This window comes from Schistocerca cancellata, chromosome 12 (genome assembly GCF_023864275.1).
Source record: "Schistocerca cancellata isolate TAMUIC-IGC-003103 chromosome 12, iqSchCanc2.1, whole genome shotgun sequence".
NCBI lineage: Eukaryota > Metazoa > Arthropoda > Insecta > Orthoptera > Acrididae > Schistocerca > Schistocerca cancellata.
The window spans coordinates 167,779,622-167,805,518 of NC_064637.1; the positions used below are offsets into that span (position 1 = coordinate 167,779,622).

At 42.7% G+C, this 25,897-nt stretch overlaps 1 protein-coding gene across 1 annotated transcript in view; it reads right to left on the reverse strand.

The window, feature by feature from the left end:
- Positions 1 to 1,881: 1,881 nt before the first annotated feature.
- The window catches only part of LOC126109690 (protein disulfide-isomerase A5), a 177,111-nt gene continuing 153,095 nt past the window's right edge, over positions 1,882 to 25,897 (reverse strand). Inside the window, exon 10 of the mRNA XM_049914747.1 lies at positions 1,882 to 1,941. Coding sequence (XP_049770704.1) covers positions 1,889 to 1,941 — 53 coding nt within the window. The 3' untranslated portion in view covers positions 1,882 to 1,888. The remainder of the gene's footprint in view (positions 1,942 to 25,897) is intronic.

Genomic DNA, 25,897 nt, shown 5'->3' on the forward strand with positions numbered 1-25,897 from the left:
TATACGTAATATAAATATTTGTACTCTTAAAAAGTCACACGAATCTTTCTGATATCTCTCCCTGCATACATTATGTGATCAAAAGTATCCGGACACCCCCAAAAATATACATTTTTCATATTAGGTGCATTGTGCTGCCACCTACTGCCAGGTACTCCATATCAGCGACCTCAGTAATCATCGGACATTGTGAGAGAGAAGAACGGGGTGCTCTGCGGAACTCCCGAACTTCGAACGTGGTCAGGCGGTTGGGTGTCGCTTGTGTTGTACGTCTGTACGTGAAATTTCCACTCTCCTAGGTATCCCTAAGTCCACCGTTTCCAATGTAATTGTGGAGTGGAAGTGTGAAGGGTCACATACTGCCCAAAAGCGTACAGGCCGACCTCGTCTGTCGACTGACAGAGGCTGCCGACAGTAGAAGAGGGTCGTAACGTGTAACCGGCAGGCACCTATCCGGACCTCACACAGGAACTCCTAACTGCATCAGGGTCCACTGCAAGTACTATGACAGTTAGGTAGGAGGTGAGAAAACTTCGATTTCACGGTCGAGCGGCTGCTTGTAAGCCACGCGTCATGCCAGTAAATGCCAGACTACACCTCGCTCGGTGTAAGGAATGTAACCATTGTACGATTGAACAGTGGAAAAACGTTGTGCGGAGTGACGAATCCCGGTACACGGTGTGGTGATCCGATCGCAGGGTGTGCGTGTGGCGAATGCCAGGTGAACGTCACCTGCCAATGTGTGTAGTGCCAACAGTAGAATTCGGAGGTGGTGGTGTTACGGTGTGGTCGTGTTTTTATGGAGGGGGGCTCACATCCCTCGTTATTTTGCACGGCACTATCACAGTGCAGGCCTACAATGGTGTTTTAAACACCTTCTTGCTGCCCACTGTCGAAGAATGATTCGGGGGACGGCAATTGCACCTTTCGACACGATCGAGCACCTGTTCGTGAGGCACGGCCTGTTGCGGAGTGGTTACACGACAATAACATCCCTGTAATGGACTGGCCTGCACAGAGTCCTGACCCGAATCCTATAGAACACCTTTGGGACGTTTTGGAACGCCGACTTCGTGCGGGGCCTCACCGACCGACATCGATACCTCTCCTCAGTGTGGCACTCCGTGAAGAATGGGCTGCCATTCCCTTAAAAACCTTCCAGCACCTGACGAAATGTATGCCTGCGAGAGTGGAAGCTGTCATCGAGGCTAAGGGAGGGCCGACGGCATATCGAATTGCTGCATTACCGACGGAGGGCGCCACGAACTTGTAAGTCATTTTCAGCCGGGTGTCCGGATACGTTTGATCACATAGTGTACATTTGCCAGTAACGTAAACAGTGTGATAATGATTCTTTTGTCGACAACCACCTTAACAGTGTGATAATGATTCTTTTGTCGACAACCACCTTATGTGTTTATTACTGATTCTACTTCTGGCAAAGATATTTGACGCTAGTATTCTAATGTAATGACAGTATGTTGCGGTTAATGTACTTGACACATGGACATAGCATTGCTTGACTTGTAACAAACATTTATGGCAATCTCTTTGGTTTGTTAATTAGGACTTAGGACTTGTATAAATCGAAAATTAACTCAACAACAACTTTATAACTATTAGAGCACGAGACTGCAGGCACTTTCCTTCTAATACAAACTTCCGCAATCAAAAAAGATTGTACATATGTGCTATAGTTACAAGATACAATCTTCACAATCACTGACTCGGTTGGTACGTGGCACAGGGGTTAGCGTCGCAGATCGGCGTGCTGTGGTTTGCCCGTTCAAACCCGACCGATGGCAGTTATTAGTTATTTAGTATTTATCACTTGTTTATATATAATGGGAAATTTGATGTGTGTATAAATACTAGCATTCTGGAATATTCAGTGTTCGTACGAGTAGCTGCACAGACCGCCTAGAAGCTCAGTGTACCCACCTGCAACGAACAATGGAAGAACCGTATACAAAGTATGTCTGACCAACTGACAGTGCTCGAAAAATAACTTCATTACTTGTATATCAGATTACTAAGTAGTCTGCCTAAACACCTGCACGATAGTGCTAACTTCCCAAAGAAAATCAAAGACCACCCGGTGGAAAAGGAATTTTAGTGTCAAAGAGTACTTACCACACTTAATTTCCTTATACAGTTGTATATAATCAGTGACATTAGAACATAAGCAAAATGGTTAGGAAATAACTTACAAGGACTGTTTTCTGTTTCTCATGTGTCCTGCAATAAATATACATTTATTGTAAGCTCAGAGGGTCGGGTGACAATTCAGTTCAAAACACGCTTTCAGTTCTGCGTGTTTTACTTCACTGACAACTCTGCCTCCAGACTTGCACTTGACTGTGGTTTCAATGCTGCCCGGTACTTCAAAACATCTACATCACCCTGGCTCCAATTAGGCAATATAAAAGTCACCGTCTACACGGACGGTAAGCAGAATTCGAGCAGTACATTGTTTCTGAGGTGTATATATTCAGAAGGCCGACGGGTTCCGAGATGGCGAGAAGTTGGCCGCACGTCAGTGTTTCCTGGATACGCGCATCACCACCCAGTGAAACTGCCGAAAGAATTCCGGCGAGTCACTGAGTACAGTAGGTGGAAAGGTGCGACGTGTTTGTCAAACGTGTACTTTTCCTCGAACGGCAAAGCCTGCAGTGCTTTGGAAAAACAAGACGAGTGAGAGGTTCGATCTGAGACAATTCCAACTGAAGGCAATAATTGGCAGCACGTCCACATAGTGAAAGAACAACTGGAGAACAGGGCCTGACACCGTGGAGAAACGACACGGTCGATAGACGGCACGTTTAGAGCCTGCGCCACATCGAGACTCCAAATATGATAGAAACTGCAGAGAGTCACACTCGATAGGAGTCAAAGGAGACACGTACTGAGCTCTTCTAGTAAAGGATTCAGGACAACAGAGGAGTAGTGCCAGTAAATTGACGAAATACGACGGTGTGTGGTTCCGGTGGCAGTTGCGGAAGACCACCGTAAGTTCGCTTCTCTCGTGTGCCAGATTGTGAGAGAAGAAATACGGCACCGTACGGCAGCCAGAACTGTCGGACACGAGGAATAGCAGCCGTGAACGTCAGTGCCATACCTCGAGAGGTGGTACAGAATGTCAAGCGAGAGGTGTAGATGTGTCAATCTTTAGCACTAATCTCCATTACTAGTCGAACATTGCTGGGGGAATGGACTCTGCCAACTTGAACTAATGCCACAACTGTCAAATGACAACCTAGCATCTGACCGACATAGGTAATCCGAGTTCTCCACCAAAGAACAGAGAACTGTCAAATGACATCCTAGCATCTGACCGACGTAGGTAAACAGAGTCCTCCACCGAAGACCAGCACGCCAGCTTGTTTCCGTTGTGGATGCCCTCGACAGGTCGTATGCTACTGCAGAAAAAGATGGAAAGTTTTTGACAACTATGAGTCCATTTAAAATGGTCAACTTCAGACAGTTACAATTTATCTACGGTGCAAAGCCTGTCACCGTATTCTGGACGAGTTCGCTCCCTGACACGCCGTGGGTGTTCCCAATCACTGCAAAGAGATAGCAGTTGCTCACTCAGCTGGCGACTCCAGGAAACCAGAGTGTGGCGACCGCCTCTGGACGTGAGGCAGCTACAGACGCGTATCCTCCTCGGACGACAGTCACCGACACGACAGCAAATCTCGTCAGAGCCACCGTCGACGGCCGACCCGTCTGGGTGACGATCGACTAGACGGTGACGACGTTTGGGTTGTGGGGCGCTCAACTGCGCAGTTATCAGCACCCGCACAAATTCCAAATCTTTGCTCAGTCCAATCTCGCCATTTTTACAAATGACGATGTAACGATGAGGACAACACAAACACCGAGTCATCTCGAGGCAGGTGAAAATCCCTGACCCCGCCAGGAATCGAACCCGGGACCCCGTGCTCGGAAAGCGAAAACGCGACCGCGAGACCACGAGCTGCTGACGGTCGAATCGAGGGCTTCCTTTTCTTTAATGTCAGATGTTACCGTGTTCAGCTAAGGAATGTTCCACTATGCAAAAGTGATTGTGTTTAAAGTTGCAAATGGGAACTATGTCCACCTGACAGGAATCTGCATTGCTAGAAGAACTATCAGTGACAGAAGACAGCCCTTTGAATTCGCTGTCTTAACAGAATATAGTCATAATAATACTCTCGGATGGGACTTCTTGCAGGCACAACAAGCAGTCATAGACTGTAGAAGATCAGAGCACCAGATCGATGAAGCCATTCCAATGAGCACACACAGTAGAGAATGCTCTGCAGGGTTGTTTGCCATCAGTGACGTAATTACATCATCGTCAACAAGATGAATTCCAGTCGTCAATCGAAATGCTCAGTTGAACTGTGAAGCTATTGTCAATTACAAAAAGCTACTCTGCGTTACACAGAAAATCTACTTGCTGGGGACGGTTGTATGTACTGTAGGTGGTCGAGAAGAGTTTTGGATCGATAACTGACACGAGTGGCCAAAACTTGTCCCTAAAGGTATATGCGTAGGTGTAGGTAAACCAGTTCGGGAAGGGCAGTTCAGTGTCAGGGACGAATTGTTCCTCGTTACCAATAAAGACAATGCAAGACAGGAAGCTACTACCGAACTGCCAATACAGCCTGGCCTCACCGAGGAACGAGGTGGGTGAGTGATAGCTATTCTGTATAAATTTCCAGGTGCTTCCAGATTTGGAGTGGACATACCATGTGGCTCTTCATAAAACACCTTCTCGACAATGGAGATTATGTACCAGTCGGTCATTGATCGTATAAAATGTCGCCAGGTGAATGGTGGACAATTTGGGAAGGAGTCAAGAAGACTCTGCAAGAGGATGACATTGAACTTTCCGAGTCACTGATCCTCTGATTTAGTCCTTTCGAAGAAGAAGAGTGGCCCATAGTGTTTTTCTGTCAACCTCTGACGACTGAACAGAATAATGAAGAAAGATTATCCATTGACAAGCACTGATTGACACCCTAGACTGTTTGAAAGGAGCAAAGTATTTCTTAACTATGGACATGTAGATAGGCTACTGGCAACTCACAGTTGAGGAAGGTGGCTGAGAAAAAAGACTTCATAATTCCTGATGGCCTCCACGAGTTCAAAGTTATGGCTTTTGAACTACGTAACACTCTAGCCACCTACCGATGTACGATGGTCAATAGCTTGTGCTGCCCCTGAGAAAAATTCGCTCATCTTTTATCAGCACAAGATGTACGTAGCCTCAAAATACGCAAGGTAGTTGGATAATAAATATATAAATTTTATTTGTTAAAAGGAATTCTGTTATATGTTATAGAGCGCACGACAAAGTGGTGGACTTGGCTGCCGATCGCGGTACAACAGCGTCCTGGCGTCTAAAGAAAAAAGAATACAGAAGGCCAAAGAAGAGTTAATCATTTAAAACAACAATGATGTAAAAGAATAAGAATTTTAGTAGTATGTCTGAAGTAGACAGAGTTCGTCATTTGTTCATGGTTAGGACACCAATTCGGCGTTTGACACCTAATTAATATTATATCTTGCAGTAGGAGAATTTATGATCTAACTTACATATTTACATTGATACGTAAAGAAAGGAAAATTACCGAGATAATATTGGATTCTACCCTGATTGGAAAGTTTGAAATTTGTCATCACTTACGTAAGGCTCATGTTTTCCTTTAATTCTGAAGAAGACAAGTCTGTTTTCACTTAAGGTGAGTGAACAACCATATAAAGTTCGTTGTAAAAAAGGGAATAATTCTCAGTCGGAGATTGTTCTTACGTTGATTGAAATGTGAAGATGCTTCCAAATGGTTTATAAAGTAAGGGCTGTCCTAGAAAGTTAAACAGAGGTTCAGTGTAGTATCTGAAGTTAATTTCAAAATAAATTTTGTTTGGGTTGAAAAGTGACAAAGGTGATTTTGGTTGAATTTTTGTTGTCTTCGGGGTAGTAGTTCTATATTGTAAAATACGCGAACCTATCAATTGATGAGAAAATGACGACAAGCGTAAGTGAAGCCTAGTCGTATATTGATTTATTTTGATGATAGGAGTCGGTATATGTATGGTATATTTGTTGGTGGTTGTGACTGCTAACCCCTGTGGAGAGTGTATACGACTGTGTGATTAAATCCTGGTCATTTCACCTAAAGAATTTATACTATTTTAATAGTTGTTCTTCCCATTTCATACTGAAATAAGCAATTGTGAGTTCAATAATTGTGAGCACTTACAGTGATGACATTACTATTGGACAGTAAGTAAAGTGAACAATTACCGGACATACTAAAAACAGTTCTTATTCTACATTGCTGGAAAAAGATATTTTAAAAAGGATTAGTAACCGCGAATGTCCAACGCCTGAAGAGGTTTGAGTCTTGTACAGTATTTCATAAAGGGACAAAAGTGGCGATGGAACTTAGTGATTTGTTTTTCTTTATTTTTGATTTATTATTCAATACCGAAAATGGGGATTTTTTAAAAATCTTTTCCAGCAAAAGATTACATAACAACTGAAATTGTTGAAACATAAAAGACTGAAATATTGTGTAACATTCCTCAAGGACAATAAATTAACATTCATCGTTAAGTTAAAATCAAATCACTCAGAGCACTATGGGACTTAACTTCTAAGGTCATCAGTCCCCTAGAACTTAGAATTACTTAAACCTAACTAACCTAAGGACATCACACACATCCATGCCTGAGGCAGGATTCGAACCTGTGGTCGCGCGATTCTGGACTGTAGCACCTAGAACCGCTTGGCCACCCGGCCGGCTAAAATCAAAGTTCCACTGGTGTACGAACTTATTGTGTAGTTAGTTAATACTACTTATATTCTTGTGTCAATGTCTCTGAGCATTTTAAATGCAGAAATAATAATACAAATACTTCTGAAGAGAAATATTTAGTAACGTTTTTCTCTAAAGTGAAAAGAAAAGCATAAGATTGAATTTTGACAGTTACGATATAAAGTTTAAGCTGTCAGAGAAGTTAACTGCCTCTGGTAGGAAAGATATATTTTATCACATCGATACAATATGCAAACAGTAGACATTAGTCTATCAGATCAGCTGATCGCAAATAGGCGTTTTGTGTCGTTAATTATTTTCTTTAACATTCTGATGGAAATAACGATTTCTTTTAGTATCTAAAGAAATACCTTTTTATGTTAATCCTCTTCAAATACAGGGCACTGATATAGGATTTTTTTTTTTTTTTTTTTTTTTTTTTTTTTTTTTTTTTTTTTTTTTTTTTTTTTTTTTTTTGTAAGCAAACATGACTTACAGATTGCAATACTCGGGTACGTAATATTTTGTGCATCTATGCACTGAGAGTCCCACTTGTATCTATATTGGCATTTATTTGAGCGGAAGTTATAAGTAGGGCAGTAATTTGTGATTTGCCGAGTTGGAATTACAAGATTGTGAGTTTTTATTTGGGTGTTGAATTGAGGCGGAGCGGGAAATCTTCTGAAAAGAAAAAAACTATTTATCCAATGTGTCGGTGTCAGATTGATTTTGTTGCATATAACGTACGCGTACAGGTTGCATACTCTTTTCAACACTAATGGCCTAAATAAAACTGTGGTGTTACATTACTGAAGGAAGTTGTTGTTACCAAAGTATAGGCCCAACGAAGATACATTAGTTTAGAGAATCCATCTCTAAAGATTGTAGTGTACTCAGAAGTTTTCTTATATATTGTGGATTGATTTACAATATTGATCTTGAGAGATCACAACTGTACATCAATATATTTTAACACCGCTAATCGTTTCTACTGATTCCTCAACTAAGAAGGTAGATTGTATTATGTTATGATTGCCTATTGACACTATTCTTTGAAAATCTGTTTGATACGCTAGTCGGGTAGTGTCATCCGTGTATGGTGTTATACCCAGTCAGTATCTTCTCTCGATATCTTCACCGTAATCTTCAGATATGTCAGTCAGGCAACCACAGCTCAGAAGTGGTGTGCTGTTTTCATCAGAATTGATGACGTACTCTAAAGTGATTTTCTATTGCCATTCTCTTTGGGATCTTCTGTTGAACACTAGCCGGTAATAACGTTTCTTCAGGGTAGCAGTTCAAGCTTAAATGGATGCTGTGTCTTTACTGTCTGGATGACACACTTGATTTTTTTTATGACACTAGAAAAGCATTTAAGCCACACAACAACCGCAGGCGTCTAAGGAAGTGCCTACTCGCAGTCAGAAATAAAAATCTTGTGGCTTCTAGTGAAAAACAATGGAGTGCATACTGATGCAGAGAAAATAAGAGCACTGACAGATATTCTGACTCCTCGGCAAATTCTAGTTGCGAGTAGTTTTTGTCGGAATGTGCACGTAATACTGGTGATTCACAAAGGAATTCTGTTCTGAGACACATCACTTGCAAGAAATGCTGCAGGGAGGTGCCAAATTTTCCTGGAATGAGGTGCAACAAAGATATTTCCTCGTCCTCACACCACCTCCAGTCCTAGCAGCGAATGCCGAAACAGGACTTATACACTGACACTAGCAGTTTTGGGATAGGTGCAGTACTAGTGAAAATTCAGAAAGGTGCCGAAAAGGTGATAGCTTATGTTTCCGGAGTACTCTCCAAGTCTGAGAAAGAGAGCCTCGGACTTCTTCGGGGCATCGACAAGTTTTGGCCACCTCTGTTTGACAAACCATTCACCACCGTGACTCGACACCAATCTCCGTGCCGGCCGACTAGCCAGAAGGTCAATCGACTGACACGGGCACTGCGGTACACAGACACGAGGACGCCGACTGCGTTTCGAGAAATCCTTTCGCAGAATACTGTAGCGTGGATCGAATCTCAGTGATAGCCGCATTAAATGACTGCTGCAGAACAGAGGGAGATGCTGCGCCGGTGACAGCTGTCGGAGTCTTAAAGCAGTAGGAACGGAGCATCGTATAAGAGGTGCTACAGTCCAGTGGCGTGGAAATAATTGTACATCATCCCACTTAATGTATGGCCAGCCAGCACGAAGTACTTCCACAGTGTTCCAACATCCAGTCACTTTTAGGAACATCAGTAGAAGTAGTGGAGCGAATTCGAACTGTCGATAGACATTTATTCGGAAGAAAGTGCAGGTGACACAGAGCCACACTCGAGGTTTACGGTACCGTAGATATTTCAATAATTTGCACTAATCATTTATGTTAATGCTCAGCAGACAAAATCATTATCAGGTTAGCTCCCATTTTAACATTTCAGTACTGTCGATATAACAATTCCCGATGAGTCTGCACGTACCTAGGGCAAGACGCCCATCTGCAGGATACTTATATCCACATCCGTGTAGTGTTTCCTCCTGCAAAGTCCCAGAAATGGCCGTTCCGTGCGGCAAACTCGCATACTCCCCCGAAGTGGCTCTCCACGTGCGTGAAACCGATGCACGATATCTGTACGTTTATAGTGAGTGTATTATTCTATGTAATTATTTTTTATTAAATAAATGACTTTAGTTCCTCACATCGTTCACTGTTAAGAAGATATACCGAGTGGGTACAAACAAATTGACAGAGTTCCGAGTGCTGTCGTTCGGGTTGTACGCACTGCTGGGACCCTGAAACGTTCTCAGTACGTTCGTCGATCAGTGTGCTCTCGAAGTATGCAAAAGCATTAATAGTTGCTCTTTCTGCCACCGGGTGAAAATATGGTACCGTAAGCAGTCGGGATGTGATGTGGGTGAAGGGAAAGGAGAGGAATGATCGAGTACAGGATAACGGTGGTTCTGGCACATTTATTACGATACGGTTACAACATCTGTCGAATACTGTCTCCCGATTCGGCAACACGCTGCATCTGTTACACAGCACGATTGACAGTCGCTCGCAGTGTATCCAGTGTCATCGGAGTGTTATTTCACTGTATGCTGTCCTTCAGATCGGAAAGAGTCTGGATACATCCCCGACAGACACAATCTTTCAGATATCCCCGTAACCGGAAGTCACACGGATTTCGGTCAGAGGATCTGGAAAGCCACACATCTCGAGATTGCCGAGAGACGGTGCGATAATTACTGACAGTTTCTTGTAGAAGATCTCTCACCTGGCAACTGAGTTGTGTTGCCCTACCTCACACGAAAATAGTGGTCGCCACAGTCATATTCTTCCAGCACTGGAATCACACGCTGCACGAGGAGATCCTTACAAAACGGAGACACAACTGTACAACTGACAGGCCCACAAGGTGCCATCTCCTGAAAGAATGACAGTCAAAGAACAGAGGACCTCGTGAAACCACATTACACAGTCAAACAAATTGAGTGCAGTGGATCTCCTGCAGGAACAAGTAGTCCCTCACCCAGAACTCTGGAGTTCACACGCACATCACTACCCCAAACCCCCCCCCCCCCTCCAAACGAGAGCTGACACACAGATTTCCTACTCGCATCACTAATCATCTGCCCACCCCTAGCAATTGGCAGCATAAAAGCACCCCACCACCACCCAGTCCGGAACAGCTTACGACTATACTCCGCAGGGCTTCAAAGATTTGTCGTCGTGTGCAGAAATGAGAGGCATCTTACGGTACTTCCCACCCCTACCGAAGTGGTATTCCAGTACCCGTTCAATCTACGACACGTCCCGGTCCATTCTTATTATCCCACATCCACTCGTGACCTCTACTTTCTGTGAAGACCCAGGTGCAGGACCTGTCCGATGAAACCACTCGGTGCCTCCCCCTCCAGTCCCACCACAGGTTTATCCTATCTCGTTACCGACGAGGCCGCCTCGAAAGTGGTCGTGCCGAGCTCTGCCGCAATTTCCGCATGGCATTTTACACGGGCGAGGCAGGCGACAGGCCGTCCACTCGTACGAGTGGCCCGTACTGTCCGAAATGTCCCTCCACTCCCGACACCAGCTCGTCGCGTAAGGTCGGAGTTGTCTTCAGAGTACGTCCCCCGGTCACTCGATCCTCCCGGCCTCACCCTCTCCTAACCCCCTGCCCCACACTTACCTCCTGCCTGCTCCGTGATACTGACTTCGCTCGCCCTGCACCACACCGTCTTCCCTGCAATCTCCCTTTCCCTCTGTTCCTCTCGACCCACTCCCCCACATCATCGTGCACAACTCCCCCATCCCACTTAGAACGAGCTCACAGATGCCAGCCACACTGTCGGCCCACGTGCCACCCTCCACCGACACTCCCCCCCGGCTCCCCACCTCATTTCTCCTCCCCTCACCCACTCTACCCCCTCACACTAGTCAAGTTGTAGTGCCAGTACAAGGTAGCCAGATGAGACAGTGGAGCAGTAGACGTGCAAGTTTTGTGTGTGTGTGTGTGTGTGTGTGTGTGTGTGTGTGTGTGTGAACTATTTAAGTGCCTCAACTATTCAGAGTTGTTACCTTTACTCTTTTGTTTATCTCCTGCCAAATTTCATAAAACATTATTTGAATGAAGAGGAGTATATTGATAAAAAGACAATTAATAATTCAAGAGAGAAACTAAAACAAAATGTAGCATGCCATCAAGTTATGACATTTTGGAAAGTTACATTGTAGAAATAATAAGCAGCTTCAAATAATTTGCTTCTGTTCACAGAGACATTAATAATCTAGGGCATCCCTTTAAAACACACGGGGGGAAAAACTACAGTAGATATGATAATAAAATTCCACCATATGTTACAGCATCTCAAAGAATTATTTCATAATCGTCAGTGCACCTTTACAGGTGAACCACTTGCAGTATGAAGAATACCGAGTCTGTATTAAATTTCTCGCCACATTCTTCGTACTGTGTTCTGTAGGAACATTGTCCGTTTCTATCGCATACCACAGCCCTACGAGAAGCAATCCAACGGGTCACGTCGGGAGGAACGTGACGGCCAGACGACGGGTCTGTCACTTCACGCTAAGGTCGGTTTTTGGGAGTGAAGGGACCAGACTACAAGGGCCATTGGTGTCCCCTTCACACTAAGAAATCTCTTTTTTCTTCAGATTTGTTGTTGGAGCATTTGGCAGATTTTCTACTTTGTTTCTTTACAAACTGTTGAACTGTTCAAAAGTCAATATCTGAAATGCCCTTTCTAACAATTCTGGCTTAAGCACATTTATTAAAAGGATATGGCAATTGCCCAGGATCACTTTGATTCCATCAGAATCAGACTTTTGTTCGGTTACCTTTCATTCGTCAGGTGGCAAAATACCTACATCAGATGCAGTTAGTTTATATTTTTGCTCAGAACAAGTTTCTGCTTCTGCTACCATTAAAGTAGGAATTCTCTCTGGCAAACAGTAACCTATTTGTTTTTTATTTTCTCTAGCTCTTTCACAGATTTTTCATTGCATTTACATTTTTCTAGTGCTTACCCACAGAATTCACATAGATACCTCTTCAAGGACTTGGACATTTTAACTAAGCCTTCAAAATACATTTATTTGCTAATGAAATTCATCAGAAATAATCCATCACAATTTAAGAGTTGCGATGTTCGTACCTACAACACTCGAGGAAAAATGATCTCTATTACCCATTACTAAAGCTGTCAGTCACTCAGAAAGGAGTTCAATATATAGCAAAAAAATCTCTGATCATTTGCCCAATAACATAAAATATACGATAGGTGGCAAAGCGAGTTTTAAGTCTAACTTAAAACTATTTTTCCTGGACAACTCCTCCTACTCCATTGATGAATTTCTACTTAAAAAATGACAGTCACTAAAACAAAATGGAAATCTCATTTTTAGGTGTAGTTACACGAGTAGGACAAAAAAAATAATGTTTCATTAATTTGTGAACACTAATCATGTGTACATATTCTGTAAACTGACTAATTCCACATCATTTTGATAAAAGAATCATTCAGATGATCTACGGAACATGTAACTAACCATTCCAATGGGTTCTGTGAACCAGATTTACGTGCATAGCCCGACAGTAAATAGACGCGCAAAGGGGCAAGTTAGGGAAATCACGGATAATGTACATCTGGAATTTTTCCAGAATTGTGTTACCAGTATGTTTAAACTGCATCAAACAATCTGTAACATAACAATAAAATTGGACTGCCGAATCGCACGACCTCCCCCTGACCCAGTCCTGGCTATGTTCACAGCAATGGAGTTATCGAAAGTAAATAATCTGGAATAAATAAATGCGAAAGTAAAATAATTCAGACTAAATAATATGTTTAAGAAATTCACCAAGAATGTGGAATCTTGAAGAAGCCAATTACTTCTGGTAAAAAGTGATTTCATGAGGGAAAACGTTAAAGAGTTCAGCAACTTAGTGCACAGAACAGGTGCTTCAAGTGACTCGTATATGCTGGCTATGTCAGCACACTGTTTAGTCAGCGTTATTTTACTTTCACGTTTTCTCATTACAGTATCCCATCGCACGAGGTCCAGTACGAATTGGTACTCGTACTTTTTAAGAGTCAAGCTTCTCCTCTCTTCCACTTTCTCGTGCTGTTTCTCACTCACAATGACCACTTTTTTCTTTTCATAACATATCTATAATTAGGTGACAAAAGTGACAGGACGCCTCGGACTTCCTGCCGACCGGCACAGTTCGGCAACTCGACGTCGCCGGAAATCCTGAGCCGGGCTGTCTCCACGGTGTAGTGGTTAATAAAAAAGAAAAAGGGAAGAAAAGAAAAGGTTGAAAATGTGGGAAGAAATCGTGAATAAAAAGGGGTTTTTAAAATCGTTAATGACCGTGAAAAAGGGAAAGAATGAAATGCAAGTCGGACTTCGTGATTCGGAAAAGCTATTGTTGGGGTGGTCCTTGGGGCGTTTCTGAGCAAAAGTCAAACCAATTTCCACTACAAAAATTATTTGAAAGAGAACAGAGAATAACAAAATGTGATTAACAGGGGGAAATGGCGTAAATAGGAGTTCATTGTTTACCATGTTATCACGTCTTCTCTCGTGCGGCCTCCAGGACTTGTTCTCCAAAAATTTCCTGCTTCACTTCCGCGTGAAAAGTCGTAGCTGCTCCGAAATTTTGCAATCGTCACTAATTTATACAAATCAAAACAATCTCGGTATTGAATGCAATTTATTTTACGTCGCTACTTCCATCCTCCGAATTTCATACCAACTTCCACAATACGTCTGCACATCAACGAGTTTTTTTCGTCTTAATCCGACCACGACTAGCTAATAAGTAAGTTAAGCTTCCGCTCTCAAAGACAAAAGCGGGTAGAAAAATAAAAAAGTTACAATTTTAGTACCTTCATTTTCTTATATATTTTCTCTGCCGTCGAGCGCTCGTACAGCTGCGACGGTATAATTTATATCTGAGGGAACGAGTGTAGCGCGGCGAAATTCAAAGTCCCACTACAACAGCCGTCCACAATTGCAAAAACGTTGCCACTGCAGGATTTTACGCACGAACTGACCTCTCGATTGCGTCCCACAAATGTTCGACGGGATTTTCGTATCGGTCACTGAACGATTCACTCCAATTGTCCAGAGTGTTTTCAAACCGATCGCAAACATTTTTAGTCCTGTGACGTGGCGCATTATTATCCACAAAAATTCCATTGTTGTTTGGAACCACGAAGTTCAGGAATGGCTGCAAACGGTCTCCAAGCAGCCAAACGTAACCATTTCGTGTCGACGATCGGTTCAGTCCGATAAGAGGACCTAATCCTAGAAACACGGCCCAAACCATTACGGAGCAATCTCCAGCTCGCATAGTGCCTCATTCACAACTCGTGGAGCCTGCGCCACACTCGAACCGTACCCTCAGCTCCCCCAGCGACTGGAATTGGGACTCGTCCGATCGTGCCAGGGTCGCTGCAGGCGATGTCATTCTGTTAGCAAAGGCGCTCAATTTGGTCATCTGCTGCTACAGCCTGTTAACACTAAATTTTTCCGCGCTTATTTTACGTAGTGTTGCTCGTCTGTTAGTACCGACAACTCTATGCAGACGCCATCTCTCTCAGTCATCAACGGAAGGCTGTGTCACTGCATTGTCCGCAGTGAGAACTGATGCCTGAAATTTGGTATTCTCGGCACACACTCTGGTCACAGTGGATTTCTGAATATTGAATTTCCCAGTGATTTCGTACCATACATCTAACTCCAGTTCCCCCAAGTCTGCTAATTCTCGTTGCGCGGCCACAATCACGTCGGAAACCTTTTCACTACTTTCACTCCAGTACAAATGACAGCTTCGCCAATGCACTGCCATTTTATACGTTGTGTACGATACTGCTGCCATCTGTATAATTGCATATCGCTAGCCTACGACTTTTGTCACCTCAGAGTATACATTTATATAAAGAAACGCTGTCATCAAAAATCTCAAAAAGCAGTTAACGAATTTATTTCAAATTTTTACACGATAGTCTAATAAATGTTTGTACAGACAAACACTACGTATAAACACACACAAACATATAAATACAAGAAGAGTTTCATATTATTATCGAAAATCTCGGAAAATTCTTGACTGATTTACTTCCAATTTCTACATAACATTCTAATAAACATACAGACGGACATGGTACATAAATATATACAATGGAAGACAAAAGTCGCAGGACAGCCATCTGCATATATAGAGATGGCGGTAGTATCATGAACACGAGGGCAGTGCATTGGTGAAGCTGTCATTTGTACTAGGGTGATTCGTGTAAAAAGATTTCGACACGATTATGGCCACACAATGAGAATCCACACTCTCTGAACGCAGAATGTATTTGGAGTTAGACGCACGGGAAATTCCATTTTGGATGTTACTAGGGAATCATTATTCCAATATCCACAGTGTCAAGAACGCGCAGTGAATACATTTCAGGCGTCACCTCTCACCACAGACAACGCAGTGGCCAACGGCCTTCACTTAATGACTGAAATCAGTGGCACTTGTGTATACAGTAGTAGTTGTTATTGTCTTCAGTCCTGAGACTGGTTTGATGCAGCTCTCCATGCTACTCTATCCTGTGCAAGCTTCTTCATCTCCCAGTACCTACTGCAACCTACATCCTTCTGAATCTGCTTCGTGTATTCATCTCTTGGTCTCCCTCTACGATTTTTACCCTCCACGCTGCCCTCCAATACTAAATTGATGACCCCTTGACGTCTCAGATCATGTCCTACCAACCGATCCCTTCTTCTGGTCAAGTTGTGCCACAAACTCCTCTTCTCCCCAATCCTATTCAATACTTCCTCATTAGTTATGTGGTCTACCCATCTAATCTTCAGCATTCTTCTGTAGCACCACATTTCGAAAGCTTCTATTCTCTTCTTGTCCAAACTATTTATCGTCCATGTTTCACTTCCATACATTGCTACACTCCATACAAATACTTTCAGAAATGACTTCCTGACATTTAAATCTATACTCGATGTTAACAAATTTCTCTTCTTCAGAAACGCTTTCCTTGCCATTGCCAGTCTACATTTTATATCCTCTCTACTTCGACAATCATCAGTTATTTTGCTCCCCAAATAGCAAAACTCTTTTACTACTTTACGTGTCTCATTTCCTAATCTAATTCCCTCAGCATCACCCGATTTAATTCGACTACATTCCATTATCCTCATTTTGCTTATGTTGATGTTCATCTTATATCCTCCTTTCAAGACACTGTCCATTCCATTCAACTGCTCTTCCAAGTCCTTTGCTGTCTCTGACAGAATTACAATGTCATCGGCAAACCTCAAAGTTTTTATTTCTTCTCCATGGCTTTTAATACCTACTCCGAATTTTTCTTTTGTTTCCTTTACTGCTTGCTCAATATACAGATTGAATAACATCGGGGAGAGGCTACAACCCTGTCTCACTCCCTTCCCAACCACTGCTTCCCTTTGATGTCCCTCGATTCTTGTAACTGCCATATGGTTTCTGTACAAATTGTAAATAGCCTTTCGCTCCCTGTATTTTACCCCTGCCACCTTTAGAATTTGAAACAGAGTATTCCAGTCAACATTGTCAAAAGCTTTCTAAAGTCTACAAATGCTAGAAACGTAGGTTTGCCTTTCCTTAATATTTCTTCTAAGATAAGTCGTAGGGTCAGTATTGCCTCACGTGTTCCAGTGTTTCTACGGAATCCAAACTGATCTTCCCCGCGGTCGGCTTCTACTAGTTTTTCCATTCGTCTGTAAAGAATTTGTGTTAGTATCTTGCTTATTAAACTGATAGTTCGGTAATTTTGACATTTGTCAACACCTGCTTTCTTTGGGATTGGAATTATTATATTCTTCTTGAAGTCTGAGGGTATTTCGCCTGTTTCATACATCTTGCTCACCAGATGGTAGAGTTTTGACAGGACTGGGTCTCCCAAGGCCGTCAGTAGTTCCAATGGAATGTTGTCTACTCCGGGGGCCTTGTTCCGACTCAGGTCTTTCAGTGCTCTGTGAAACTCTTCACGCAGTATCGTATCTCCCATTTGATCTTCATCTACATCCTCTCCCATTTCCATAATATTGTCCTCAAGTACATCGCCCTTGTGTAGACCCTCTATATACTCCTTCCACCTTTCTGCTTTCCCTTCTTTGCTTAGAACTGGGTTGCCATCTGAGCTCTTGATGTTCATACAAGTGGTTCTCTTATCTCCAAAGGTCTCTCTAATTTTCCTGTCCTAGTGAGATAAGCCTCTACATCCTTACATTTGTCCTCCAGCCATCCCTGCTTAGCCATTTTGCACTTCCTGTCGATCTCATTTTTGAGACGTTTGTATTCCTTTTTGCCTGCTTCATTTATTGCATTTTTATATTTTCTCCTTTCATCAATTAAATTCAATAATTCTTCTGTTACCCAAGGATTTCTACTAGCCCTCGTCTTTTTACCTACTTGATCCTCTGCTGCCTTCACTACTTCATCCCTCAAAGCTGCCCATTTTTCTTCTACTGTATTTCTTTCCCCCATTCCTGTCAGTTGTTCCCTTATGCTCTCCCTGAAACCCTGTACAACCTCTGGTTCTTTCAGTTTATCCAGGTCCCATCTCCTTAATTCCCACCTTTTTGCAGTTTCTTCAGTTTTAATCTGCAGGTCATAACCAATAGATTGTGGTCAGAGTCCACATCTACCCCTGGAAATGTCTTACAATTTAAAACCTGGTTCCTAAATCTCTGTCTTACCATCATATAATCTATCTGGTACCTTTTAGTATCTCCAGGCTTCTTCCCTGTATACAACCTTCTTTCATGATTCTTAAACCAAGTGTTAGCTATGATAAAGTTATGCTCTGTGCAAAATTCTACCAGGCGGCTTCCTCTTTCATTTCTTACCCCCAATCCATATTCACCTACTACATTTCCTTCTCTCCTTTTTCCTACACTCAAATTCCAGTCACCCATGACTATTAAATTTTGGTCTCCCTTCACTATCAGAATAATTTCTTTTATTTCATCATACATTTCTTCAATTTCTTCGTCATCTGCAGAGCTAGTTGGCATATAAACTTGTACTATTGTAGTAGGTGTGGGCTTCGTATCTATCTTGGCCACAACAATGCGTTCGCTGTGCTGTTTGTAGTAGCTTACCCGCATTCCTATTTTCCTATTCATTATTAAACCTACTCCTGCATTAACCCTATTTGATTTTGTGTTTATAACCCTGTAGTCACCTGACCAGAAGTCTTGTTCCTCCTGCCACCGAACTTCACTAATTCCCACTATATCTAACTTTAATCTATCCATTTCCGTTTTTAAATTTTCTAACCTACCTGCCCGATTAAGGGATCTGACATTCCACGCTCCGATCCGTAGAACGCCAGTTTTCTTTCTCCTGATAACGACATTCTCTTGAGTAGTCCCCGCCCGGAGATCCGAATGGGGGACTATTTTACCTTCGGAATATTTTACCCAAGAGGACGCCATGATCATTTAATCATACAGTAAAGCTGCATGCCCTCGGGAAAAATTACGGCTGTAGTTTCCCCTTGCTTTCAGCCGTTCGCAGTACCAGCACAGCAAGGCCGTTTTGGTTAGTGTTACAAGGCCAGATCAGTCAGTCATCCAGACTGTTGCCCCTGCAACTACTGAAAAGGCTGCTGCCCCTCTTCAGGAACCACACGTTTGTCTGGCCTCTCAACAGATACACTTCCGTTGTGGTTGCACCTACGGTACAGCCATCTGTATCGCTGAGGCACACAAGCCTCTAAGTATCCGTTAGGACAATTCGGTGAAATTTTGTGTTAATGGGCTACCGCAGCAGAAGACCGATGCGTGAGCTTTTGCTGGCAGCACGGCATCGGCTGCAGTGCCTCTCCAGGGCTCGTAACCCTAATGGCCTGGTCAGATTCGAGTGTAGCGTAGATCTCACGAAGCCGTGGATTCCAGTTGTCAACAAGGCACTGTGCAAGGTGGTGGCGGCTCTATAAAGGTCTGGTCTCTGTTTGAAAAGACTGGGTCCTCCGGTCTGTTCGGCGGCTTCGAGACTACTCACAATCGTTCGTGGACATTCGTGTTCCCGTGACTTTTGTCACCTCTGTGTGTATTGCCAAAATTCCTGGAAAGTTCTTGACCGAATTACTTCAAATTTTTACTCAGTGCTCTCACAAACATTCACAGACATAGGTTATACAGGGTGAGTTACGAAGATATGCAGATATCTTAATATGTTATTCTGCAAGTAAAACCAAAGAAAAAAGTTCATATAACGAACGTTCACAAATGTTAAGTTACGGCTAATATCAGATTTTGCTTGAAATTTAGAAACTTCACTAATATGAAGCCATTGCAAAACTGTACGAGGTTAAAGTAAAGCACAATTTCCATTTATTTTGTTGTTACTGGTCTGTTGAATCTAATAAAACATGTCCCAGCGTGTGTTTGCAGTAGTTTTCCAGAACACCCAGAGAAGCAAAGATTATTATACAAGTAAATTTGTTTACTTTCCATTGAGAAAGTAGAAACTTATGTCATTGTATGCAACCGTTAGTGAGTTGTTTCAGTTGTTTCCTATCCTTGAAACAACTTCGTTTTCTATATTGTTCAGTGAAAGAACATAACAACAGCGTATTTAAGTGAAACGACATAGTAAATGTTGTAGTTTGTAGATTATTTATGAAACAGGGATGCCTTTCAAAGTTGCAGGAGACAGGTTCTCTACCTAACGCTAATTACCAGTACGAACGCTCCATACGTTAAGACGATGATGAGGACACTACTGATGCTGTTCAACGTAGCCCTGGTACCAATACACCATGTACCTCTCAACGATTAGGCATTTCACAATCTAAGGTATGGCGTACACTGAAGTACAATAATCTGTGTCCTTACCATAAACAAAAAGTGCATCATTTACAACTGGCAGATCCCGCCCTTCGCTTGGAGTTGTGCAGCTGGTTGAATACTAATCGGCAGTTACACAAATACACTCCTGGAAATGGAAAAAAGAACACATTGACACCGGTGTGTCAGACCCACCATACTTGCTCCGGACACTGCGAGAGGGCTGTACAAGCAATGATCACACGCACGGCACAGCGGACACACCAGGAACCGCGGTGTTGGCCGTCGAATGGCGCTAGCTGCGCAGCATTTGTGCACCGCCGCCGTCAGTGTCAGCCAGTTTGCCGTGGCATACGGAGCTCCATCGCAGTCTTTAACACTGGTAGCATGCCGCGACAGCGTGGACGTGAACCGTATGTGCAGTTGACGGACTTTGAGCGAGGGCGTATAGTGGGCATGCGTGAGGCCGGGTGGACGTACCGCCGAATTGCTCAACACGTGGGGCGTGAGGTCTTCACAGTACATCGATGTTGTCGCCAGTGGTCGGCGGAAGGTGCACGTGCCCGTCGACCTGGGACCGGACCGCAGCGACGCACGGATGCACGCCAAGACCGTAGGATCCTACGAAGTGCCGTAGGGGACCGCACCGCCACTTCCCAGCAAATTAGGGACACTGTTGCTCCTGGGGTATCGGCGAGGACCATTCGCAACCGTGTCCATCATGCTGGGCTACGGTCCCGCACACCGTTAGGCCGTCTTCCGCTCACGCCCCAACATTGTGCAGCCCGCCTCCAGTGGTGTCGCGACAGGCGTGAATGGAGGGACGAATGGAGACGTGTCGTCTTCAGCGATGAGAGTCGCTTCTGCCTTGATGCCAATGATGGTCGTATGCGTGTTTGGCGCCGTGCAGGTGAGCGCCACAATCAGGACTGCATACGACCGAGGCACACAGGGCCAACACCCGGCATCATGGTGTGGGGAGCGATCTCCTACACTGGCCGTACACCACTGGTGGTCGTCGAGGGGACACTGAATAGTGCACGGTACATCCAAAACGTCATCGAACCCATCGTTCTACCATTCCTAGATCGGCAAGGGAACTTGCTGTTCCAACAGGACAATGCACGTCCGCATGTATCCCGTGCCACCCAACGTGCTCTAGAAGGTGTAAGTCAACTACGCGGTCTGCACGTCCAGCACGAACGCTGGTCCAACTGAGGCGCCAGGTGGAAATGGCATGGCAAGCTGTTCCACAGGACTACATCCAGCATCTCTACTATCGTCTCCATGGGAGAATAGCAGCCTGCATTGCTGCTAAAGGTGGATATACACTGTACTAGTGCCGACATTGTGCATGCTCTGTTGCCTATGTCTATGTGCCTGTGGTTCTGTCAGTGTGATCATGTGATGTATCTGACCCCAGGAATGTGTCAATAAAGTTTCCCCTTCCTGGGACAATGAATTCACGGTGTTCTTATTTCAATTTCCAGGAGTGTACATTTTATTTACTGATGGGGCTCAATTTACATAACGAGCTCGTACGGTCTGAAGCAAACCCACACGCAACAGTGCAACGCAGTTTCCAGCAGTGATTTAGTATCAATGTGTGGTGTGATATAATCAACACACACTTTATTGGACCATCCATTTTCCCACGACGTCTAACTGTCAGGGCGTACTTGCAATTCCTTCAAGAAAAAATGCGCCGCTTGCTCAAAAAATGTTCCACTTGCTACACGAATGCATATGTATTTTCAACACGATGGCACGCCTCCACATTTAAATTAACACGAAATGGAATGGTCGTAGTGCTACACATCTGTGGCCAACCAGATCGCCCTATTGAAAACCAGTGGATTTTTGTGCATGGGGATGGGTGAAAGACACAGTTTACGAGGGCAAAGTCAATACACACGCGAGACATTACTTGCCCGCATTACGAATGCAACAGACGAAATTAAGAACAACCCTGTGATGCTGAAACGAGCAACAAAATCTGTTCGTACAAGTGCAGCTAAATGCATCGAACTCGGTGGAGACATTTGTGAACATTTACTGTGAACGTATTGTGAAACTGTACAACTTCCTTAACACTGAGCCTTGTTTTTCTTTTCGGTTTAACTTCAATTCACGTGTGCTACGGTATTAATAAAAGTAGATTATCTGACACATTCAAACAGTTTCCGTTAACGTTATTACCATCATTTTTCCAAAATTAAATTCTCTACAACTTCTGTTGAAAACTTTCTGCAATTGCCTGGAATTTAAAAAACAAACTGGACTAAGTAGTTAATAAATTAAAAATTTTACGAAATTACTTCTTTGTTTCTCTGGATGTTCTGCAAAACTACTGCAGATACATGTCTGGGACACGTTTTATTAAATTCACCAGACCAATAACAGTAAAATAAATGAAAATCGTACGTCACTTTAACCTTGTACAGTTTTGCGATGGCTTCCTAATAGCGAAGTTGCTAAATTTCAGGCAAAATCTGATATTAGCCGTAACTTAGCATTTGCGGACCTATGTTTATATGAACTTTTTTCTTTAGTTGTACTTGTAGAATAACATATTAAAATATTTGCATACCTTCGTGAATCACCCTTGTATAATTTTATAATATATAAATATAAGATGTAAAGGGGAAATGATGTTATGATCCTATTGTCTGCAAAGGAGTGTAAGCATAAGAGATTGGGAAACTTAATTTGTAAGTATGCAGTGAAAGTGATGCTGTTAACATGACTTTGAAGATTTTCAAAAGGTTCTTATCTCGCTTTTATATTTTCAGGAATTTATGATATAGCTTAATTCCCATGTAGAAACTACAGTTTTGGCACAAGGATGCATTGATTTGGGTCACAAGTAAGTTTTTGTTATGCCTGGTGAACTGACCACGAATATCAGAGGTTTTTTTTGCGGTTTGCAGTCCTTACCTATTGCATTTATATCGAGGAATATAATGGTATCAGTAACTTAGATACACGGTAAAAGAGAAACACCAGAAAACTTAAATAGAGCTTTACACGAGCCTCTAGATTTGCACACAAATGCTTGCATTAAACACAGGCAACTTTTCCCATTCACTTCTGCATGCTCTTTAATGAACGTGTTACTGGGCAAGTTAGGGAAACCGTGTATAACACAAATCTGGGATTTTGCTCTAAATTTTTACTCTAAATTAAATTAACAACAGACGGTTCTAAATGTTTTTCATCTGCTTAGGGAATCATTTACGAGTTGTAAATTAACTACAGTTACTGTACTTGAGGTCACTCCACTCGACCTCGGCAAATGAGCGACCGCTATCCACTAAATGCAAGTTCTCAAACTTTGTCAATAGCGTTCTCGAAAAGAACATCGCCTCCACTCCAGGGATTCTCATGTCGTCTCCTTAATGCTTGCATGTTGACCGAACCTGGTGGTAACAAATGTAGCAGTTCACCTCCGAGTTGCTTCAATTCTTTTTTTTTTTTTTTTTTTTTATCCGACTCGGTACGGATTCCAAACATTCGAGCCGTACTCGAGAATAGATCCTATATGAGGTCTCTTTTACAGACGAAACACACATTCCTAAAATTCTCCCAATAAATCGAAACCGACTACTCATCTTCTCTCTCTCAGTCCTCACGCTCGTTCCACGTTATGCCCAGATATTTAACTGATGCGACTGTGTCGAGCAGGAAACTACTAATTCTGTGCCCGAACATTGAACGTTTGTTTTTCCTATATTCACTTACATTTTTCATCAGACCAGCCGGACATTTTGTCTGAGTCATCACCGTACACCACGGCCTCACCAGCAAACAGCCACGGGCTGCTGCCGTATCACACTTCTCCGGGGCACTCCTGACGATACATCAGTATAGTAAAACTTGCTCAAATCGGCAAGTGTATAATTCGGAAATCTGCCCAAACCGTGCAAGTATTTCAGTCCCGACGCATTCTGTGCACTTTTATATGCCGATTTTTTTGTATTAGGCCTAAGCGGATCGTGCCTAACACAGAAATGGAAAGCAACTCTTAGAACGTACTTAATGATTCATTGTATAACGTGGAAAAGAGCCTGTACAGTACTTTTGTATTAATGTTGATTAGTTATTCACGACTCTACAAGGACATTACTTTTAACACCTCTGTTAAGCAGCGCAAAACCGAGAAAAAGAGGTCCAGCGCAGCGTGGTGTTGCGCTACGAATAAGTTAGGTTCGGTGTCAGTACACTACGTCGAAGGAGACGGTCCGTTCGCCAGCTTTCTCGGTTTCCTCATTGCGGACGCACGCTGGCGGTACAAGAACATTGCTCTGCATGTACTGACACTATGCTGCAACGTGCGCAGTGAAAGAGGTGGGTATTGTTCCGCTAAACAATGGTTTTACCCGCCGAGGTCATTATTTTCTGCCAGTTTCAATTGACTAGTAGCATTTTAAGAGATACAGTGACACGATGTCGAACAAACAGTACGAGTCGTTAACACTATGAAAAGATTAATGTAATCGAGCCGAGTGAGAAAGACAAAACCCTCTTTGCGCAAAATAATGTTGCGTTTCTAAGGGGTAAAACACAAATTTATGAGACTTAAGAAACGAGTATAAGATTCGGGACGAATGGATGAAAGGAACAGGCAGATGAAAAGAAAGGCGAAGGAGACCGGAAATGAAGAAATTAACGAAATAGCGTGGGAATTGTTCGTAAGTGTGCGGGTAGAAAAATTTACATTTGTCTGGGCCCGTGTTGCAGAGAGAGGCTCTGAAAGTCACTGTAGATCTTGGAATTACAGAGTTTAAGGCATCCACAGAACGGCTGGACAGTTTCAAAGCTAGGCATACCATCGTGTGGATGGAAGTGTGCGTGTGTGCACGAAAGTGTAGCAACAGAATGGAAGAGAATATTGCCCAACTTAATTGTGAATTGTGGCCCGAAAGATTTATTCAGTGCCAATGAAACGGGACCGTTTTATCGTGCGCTGCCTTCAAAAATCGCTGACTGTACAAACCTAATGCACCAAAGGCTCGACCGTGACTAACTTTAACATAATCCACAGTCTCTATTTAAAAACTGACATAGGAAGACTTTTAAGTAACTTTGCATTTTAAAGATATTACCGTGCATATTCAATTACAACATAAATGTCTGGAAAAATAGGAACTACATTATACACTTTGGAAAATCAAGTTTTTGTTTAACTATTGACCATACATTTTTCAAAGGGCGTTAATAGCAAAGACTGCTAAGAAATTACTGGTAACTCAAATTTTATATTTCAAAATTTTTCATAACTAATACGTTATTCAAGTGAGAATATACATTTATGGATACAGAAAAATTAGGGCTTTGTTCAAGACAGTAACACTATATTTTTTAGAAGATTACATTGTAAGCTTTATACGGTCCTCAAATTTTAAAACAATGATAATGAGGGGTTTTCAAAAATGACATGACAATCCCAAGATAAGCAATTGTTAGTGAGATCAGATTTTTAAATGCACGAAGTTTCCCTGGATTGTAAATTTTTGATATTTTCTTACAGATAATGTTCCTACATGAACTACTTACACTCTGAATAATAAACACTAGTGAAACACGGCTTGGAAAAGAAACACTGTACTTCAATTATATGTGGTAAATTACCGAGTACGTAAAAAAAAGAGAACAGGCAGAAAAAGGTATTTATACTGGCTGTGGTTATACAGAGAGTGCAAATTAATCCATCTTGCTACATTTCAA